This window comes from Solanum pennellii, chromosome 5 (assembly GCF_001406875.1).
Source record: "Solanum pennellii chromosome 5, SPENNV200".
Lineage (NCBI taxonomy): Eukaryota > Viridiplantae > Streptophyta > Magnoliopsida > Solanales > Solanaceae > Solanum > Solanum pennellii.
The window spans coordinates 77864999-77871480 of NC_028641.1; the positions used below are offsets into that span (position 1 = coordinate 77864999).

Sequence of the window (6482 nt, forward strand, 5' to 3'; positions counted from 1 at the left end):
TCGATATGTACTTTCGTTTTTTAATGATCTTCCAGTATCAGCCAGCACTGCCATTAGGACAAGATCCTGATATACTACAATGACAAAACTGTAATCACCATAAAAAAAAAAAATAACAAGAGAACTACATAATGTTTAATCAAAGTTGAGTTGACATAACCAGAGAACAACAAAATGTTTATCAAAGCTGAGTTGAGATGACAATCAAAGAGCTAAAAAGTGATATCAGAAATGTGTAGAAGGAGAAGAACAGGTGAAAATGAGCAGCTGCAAGTACCATTCTGGGAACTACAATAAGATAGCTGCAGTGTATTGTCATTGGTTTGATCATCACAAGGATGAAGCTTTCTCATTCAAAGATTCTTGAACAGCCTTGAGGAGAGCAGGCATCAGCTTTTGATTGGTAACGATTATGCCTTCGTGTAAATCAAGGTATCTTCCCTTGGAGAAGTCCAAAGGGTTTCCTGCAGCATCTGAGACAACACCTCCAGCTTCTGAAAATTACATGACAAATTTCTTTATGATTAACAAATAAATCCTAGCTTAACCATTAAATAAGTGGCTAAGAATGATTAAAATACAACGTGTCCATGCAAAGTGTAGAAAATTTTTATCAGATATTTGGATTCAAACTTGTCTCCAACCAACAAATCTCATGCGCTTAGCTTATATAGAGCAGCTAAATTTTTACAAGATGTTCTAATTTAGCAAATTCAAAGAAACTCAATTAGATGATTGCTCAATAAGATGAATGTTGTCAAGTGAGCAAAATGCTTAAAATGACTTTGAGCATCTATCCACTAATTTTGTGTACAACATCTCCAAGGGGTGTGATAGATAGATATGGAAGATATCTCTGTGTCATTAACTTTAAATGAAATATCTCATATAGCTGATACGGGCTTTATGCCCAGATACAAAAAAACATAGCTTTCCAGTGCTCAATGGCATGAACTTGCACATTATTGAGAGTTAAGCTTGAATTAGGAGATAAACTTTTTGAGGGTTGATAACTATCTTAATGAAGTTCGAGAGGAAGCTGGATAAAAGGGAGTCCTCAAGTGGCGGGGTATTCGTAGGCAAGGCCAAGAGAAAGCACGGAAACTGATAAAAAGAGCAGGAGAAAGTGGTAGAGTACCATAAAGTGGGCAAGAGGATTCAAACTACACAATGAGATCTACCACTAAAAGGGTGACATGATCAATCATGTGAACAATGAGTTGGAACTTTGAGAAGGAGACCCTTAACCTTATCTCTCAAGCAAGGGGCAGAAAGTTGTTTTTTATGCTTGACACCCTTGTAATGTTGTTCAGGACCTCTAGTGAATTGTATAAAATTGCTGTTTGAATAATGTGTTTTTCTAGATCTGCCATCTCTTGGAGTTCAAGGTTCTCTCTTCTTTAGTTGAGGGTATTAATATTATAACTTCTTGTTATCATTAAATTACCAGCAGTTGCAAATCAACTTTCATATGCTCAGTTCTTCGTTGAACGAATAGATTCTCTGAGCATGAATACTGATGAGAAATAATGATCAGAGTGAAGCAAAAGTGAAATATTAATTTAGAAAGCAGATATCATATTATGGACCTGCAACAACAAGATATCCCGCAGCATGATCCCATATCTTCTCGCGGTAGCCTTTATGAGGAAACCGCAGATATATTGCTCCATCTCCACGGGACAAAGCACCATACTTTGCTTGGCTGTCTATTCGAACTGGGGGGGCTTTTACACCAAGTTTCTGTTTATAGAAGAAGAATAGAGACCTCATTCGCATATGCATTAAGATGGAATGGGAGAAGTTACGCACATTAAGAGAAAACAAAAAAACAAAAAAGAAAAGTTAAAAGAGAACTCATACCTTTGCTATCAAACTAGATAGGTCATGCAAAGAATGTGCTGCTTCAAAAGATTCAAAAAATGATGCCTCTTCAGGGTTGTCTAAATCAGTTACATGCACCTGAAGGCAGTAGAGCAACCTATCAGCTGATTAGAGATGCAAATATTGAAGTTGTTAGAGAAAATTACAAAATATTCAGAACATGAACCTTTATTGGTTTAGAGCCATAAAGAGACTGCATATAAGTTCCAGAACCAACTTGGGCATAAAAAAGGCAACCAACTTTGTCTTGATCATCCTGTAGATTGTGGGAGGCAAGAGAAGATAATGGAAGATTTGGACAGGCTAAGACGCCCAAAACCACCTTCCCTTCATCTAGCAATCCCAATGCAATTGCATATTGGTCTCCCCTTAGAAACCTGGAGAAAGATTAAGACCTTTTGAGAGACTCATAAATATGTTTGGTAAGCACTTCCCTGAAATTAAAGAAGCAAAAGTTACGACGTACATGTAGTAAAGAATTAAACATGTGAGACTATATCAACCAAAAGGTGGCACATCCCGGTAATTAATTGAGTTTGACAATAAGCAGTAACGGCATAAATTCTCTGGTTAGTGTAAGCATAGCTCGGTATCAAATGTACAAGCAACAAAAATCATGGTAGGGTAAGGTGAGAAGAGAGCTACCACATAAATTCACATTTTGGCTTATGGTGTCAGCTTGTTTTAAGATAAATTTAAGCATTCATATCTCGCAAAAACTGACATGAAAATCTTATTTCCACTCACCCTTTAGTACCATCAATAGGATCCAACACCCAGTGCTGACCAGAAGGACCCCCTTCAGATCTACCACTATCAATGGCAGCAAGGACATCTTCTTCAGATAATGGGGCAGTACCATATGTTCCATCACTAGCAAGTGTTTCATTGACAAGCTTCATGATACGCTGTAATGTTGATTTTCCCTCTTCATTACGAAGGTCTCCAGAGTCCTAGAGAAATTAGATTTAGACCTTTAGTTTGATGCAAGAACATACATTTTCCACTGAAATGGGGAAATGAATATGCAGAGATAAATAACAAACTGTAAAGCAGAAATGATTTAAGAGAACAGGAAACACCACGTAAAACAGAGGCAGACTGGTAATGACATCGACAAGAATTTCCTAAGATATCAAACCCAGTAAACTTTGTTTTGCTATGAGCACTCTGGGGTTTTCCTTTAAGAAATCATCAGCTACTAGAACTTAATAGTACAGAAGCTCATCAAATCAAACATACTAGTTGGTTATGTTTCAAGGGAAATGGAGGAGAGAATAAGTTAAAAGACAAGAGCCTTTCAATTGCTTTAATTTCACGAAAATGTCAAAAGATAATACTTTGAGGTCTGTGACCATCTTTGCACTATCACATTGATTCACTTGTATTGTGCCCCAGGAAGAATATCCAGAACTCCATACATCAACTCATCACTTAGGTTTGAGGCTGTTATGGCCAGAATAAATTGGACTAGTAGAGCTCCTGAGGTGCTATGTGTGATTTCTGACCATGAAGATGCTATGAAGAATTCCAAGAAAAGGCATCTAGAATGTGTCCCTTTATTATCTGAAAGAATTATCAACATTTTTTTGTTATTTTCTGCCTTCTTTTCCTTCAAAATGATACCTTGCCTATGCACAAGTGTTCTTTCCTAGGTTTCATTTGAATGTGATCTTAATGAATAAACAATGAAGGTAGGCACAACATGGACTAAACAGCTAAGAGTTCAAACATTACCTCCTCAGCCACTAATGAAAATGAAGCAGAACACAACTCTTTCTGCAAAACAACGCTAACCACGGCCTGTGAGCCTGATAATCAAATGTGAGACATTTTCAAAAGGAGAGAATAAATTGCAAGGCTCCATCAACATGATAACAAACATAAAATGTATATTTGTTTCAGAACATCAGTTTCTTTAATGCAGAAATGAGAAGCATCTTGCTCCATGAGAGAGACAGAAAGAGGTGGAACATATATAGAGCGAATGGAACGAAATGTCTTAGGAAATAGACTGGTCCCTACACAAGACATCTTTGTTCTCTCTTTTGAAATCTATACATTAGCATGGAAGCATGTTATATTAATATACCATAATCAGCCACCGTCACAGGAGATTTGTCAGACTTTGATTGAACATCTGCTTGCAACAGTGCTTTTTGGACTTTCTGCAGAAAACACAGGATATGTTAGTTGAACTACATAAAGAAATTGCCAAGTGAATATGCCAAAATAAACCAATCCGGTTTAAACATATTATCAAATGAAATAGACATCTTGTTCTAATACAAGAGGGAACACCACAAACAAGTCCTCCTCCCACCACAAAGAAATTACAAAAAGCATGAAAGCATTTTGGAGGCATTGAATGCTAGTACATTGTATAGTTAGAAAGGTTTTATGACAGGTAATGGTCTGGTAGTAGTTCGAAGACTTAAAGGGCTATAAGGTGAATAGCTAAGGCTGTTTCCTTTATGCAGAGTTGGTGAGAAGAAGAGGAAATGTGACATAAAAACACAATAAACCATTCTAGATCCATCTGCGGCATACATCAAGTAAACATCTTTATTACTCAACTCTAATGAGTTAGAAAAATTCCCTCTGGTGCCTATTCCCTTACTTAAAACTTATACAAACCAACCAGAAAAATGAGTCATTCAAATTTTGAACCTTTCATTAGAATGAATCCACTCTTTTCTAGCGTATTGGCATCTCAGATACAAAATCTCCTTGCTGTAAAAGATATTCAAGAAAAACAGAACGAAAAATATACAGCAAATCTAATGTAAACAACTCAAGTTCACTAAATTAATTTCCAAATAGCCCCGTCGACCTCAACATAGATCAAGTTTAGTGCTTTCCCATTGCAAGCACTTCTATCGGACATTTACAAAATTCAAAGGGTTGCTTCTTTAATGTCTTATTTTAGTCTGACTTTTACCAGGCAAATCCCAAAATTTAATGCTTGGGAAACAGAATCTTGCAGAGACGAAAAAGAAACAGAACATCTAATATCAAAGACTCAAAATCACTAACTTAATTTCTAAATAGCTCCATCGATCACAAAATAGATCAAGTTTTAGTGCTTTCCCATTGCAAGAACCTCTGTCAGACATTTTATTAATTTCAAAAACTGCTTGTTTAGTTTCCAATTATAGTCATATGGAGTATATCCCCATTCAACCATTAGATACAATTGGACTTTTAAATGACAAACCCCAAAATCTAATGTACTAGAAACACCCACTCCCTCCCTCCCCACCTCTTCCCAATCCAAAAACAAAAAGAAAGAAGCTTTCACTTTCTTGAAGATAAAGTAAAGGCTGATTACCACTTCCACCATGTTTTCCATCCGATATATTCATCATCAGAACTCTCAATCTCTTATGTATGCAACTATTGACCTAAGATACAAAATAATATATGATGACACAACTATCCAACACATATTTTGAGCTCCCAAATTGTCTACAATTTCATGCTTCACTAGTTTGTTCAATATAGAAAGAAGCCAAAGGGGGCTAAACATCAACTATGCACACATAAAAAAAAACTCGTAACCACGTATAAACAGGGTAATTTTCAGCCAAAGGAGATACAGATAGACCCCTCGGCCTGCCCTGCAGAGTAATAAAATCAAGAAGAACTCACCTATTTTTATAGAAAAAGGGCATACTCATCAGAAAGATAGGATCTTTCTCCATTCCACAATCACAATTCACACAAATTAAAACACAAACATGAAAAACAAGCTGAAATAATGAGCAAAGATATACTTGACAAAGGCGAGCAGCAAGAGAAGCAGCATTCTTGGCAGCATCAAGTTCTTTATCATACGACATTGCAACAGCTCTTAAGGTTGATTTAGATGCACTTAGAGTGAGACAAAGTGAAAAGGGGAAATGGGTTTTTGTATTTTTTGTCAACAATGGCAGAGTTTTTTGTGTCAAGGAATTTATACGCCTAGATGATAATCCCGTGAAAGTAGCCATTTCCATTCTTGGAGTTGGTGTCAAAATTGGCCAATGTGCAAATTTTATTGAAATAAAATATACAAAACTCCATTTATTTTTTCTTTTATAAAATTGAAAAAAACAAAATTAGCACAAAGATTCTTAATCTCAAAATTATTGAATTCGATCTTTAAAAAAAAAGTGAAAAAATTGATTGAACAATCAGTTTTTATTACTTGAGTCGATCATCTTTAAAAACAATTTTCTTCCCGAGATAGAGATAAAATGTAGATACACTTTATCATTTACATACTCTACTTGCGAATTGCGATCTCTTACTGAATCTATACTGAATATATTATTGTTATAAGGGAAAAGGGTCTGATATACCCCTCAACTTTGTCATTTGGAGCTGATATACCCCTCGTTATAAAAGTGGCCCATATATGCCCTTACCGTTATACAAACGACTCACATATACCCCTGCCGTTACAAAATGGCTCACATATACCCTTCATTTAACGGAAGTTAAAAAATTAGTTTTAAATTTATATTTATTACTTCTATTTTTTTTTTATAAATTATTTAGGGGTATATATGATTCTTCTATTAAAGTTCAAGGTATATCTTAATTTTTTTCATACA

The 6482-nt window shown here is 35.6% G+C and overlaps 1 protein-coding gene across 1 annotated transcript; it reads right to left on the minus strand.

Moving 5' to 3' along the window:
- Positions 1–72: 72 nt before the first annotated feature.
- On the minus strand, positions 73–5915 carry LOC107020572 (SAL1 phosphatase-like). The gene is made up of 8 exons (XM_015220988.2): positions 5661–5915; positions 3977–4052; positions 3622–3695; positions 2632–2837; positions 2051–2261; positions 1864–1962; positions 1590–1743; positions 73–494 (listed from the first exon to the last, which is right to left on the minus strand). The coding sequence occupies exons 1-8, from the start codon at positions 5880–5882 to the stop codon at positions 331–333; spliced, it is 1206 nt and encodes a 401-aa protein (XP_015076474.1). The 5' UTR covers positions 5883–5915; the 3' UTR covers positions 73–330.
- Positions 5916–6482: the final 567 nt, after the last annotated feature.

Excerpts from the sequence above, each read along its gene's own strand:
- LOC107020572 (XM_015220988.2), bottom strand. The coding sequence starts at position 5,882 with ATGGAAATGGCTACTTTCACGGGATTATCATCTAGGCGTATAAATTCC. Across the intron at positions 3,696-3,976 it reads TGTGACGGTGGCTGATTATG|GCTCACAGGCCGTGGTTAGC; the intron begins GTATATTAATAT and ends TTTGATTATCAG. Across the intron at positions 2,838-3,621 it reads TTTCATTAGTGGCTGAGGAG|GACTCTGGAGACCTTCGTAA; the intron begins GTAATGTTTGAA and ends TAATTTCTCTAG.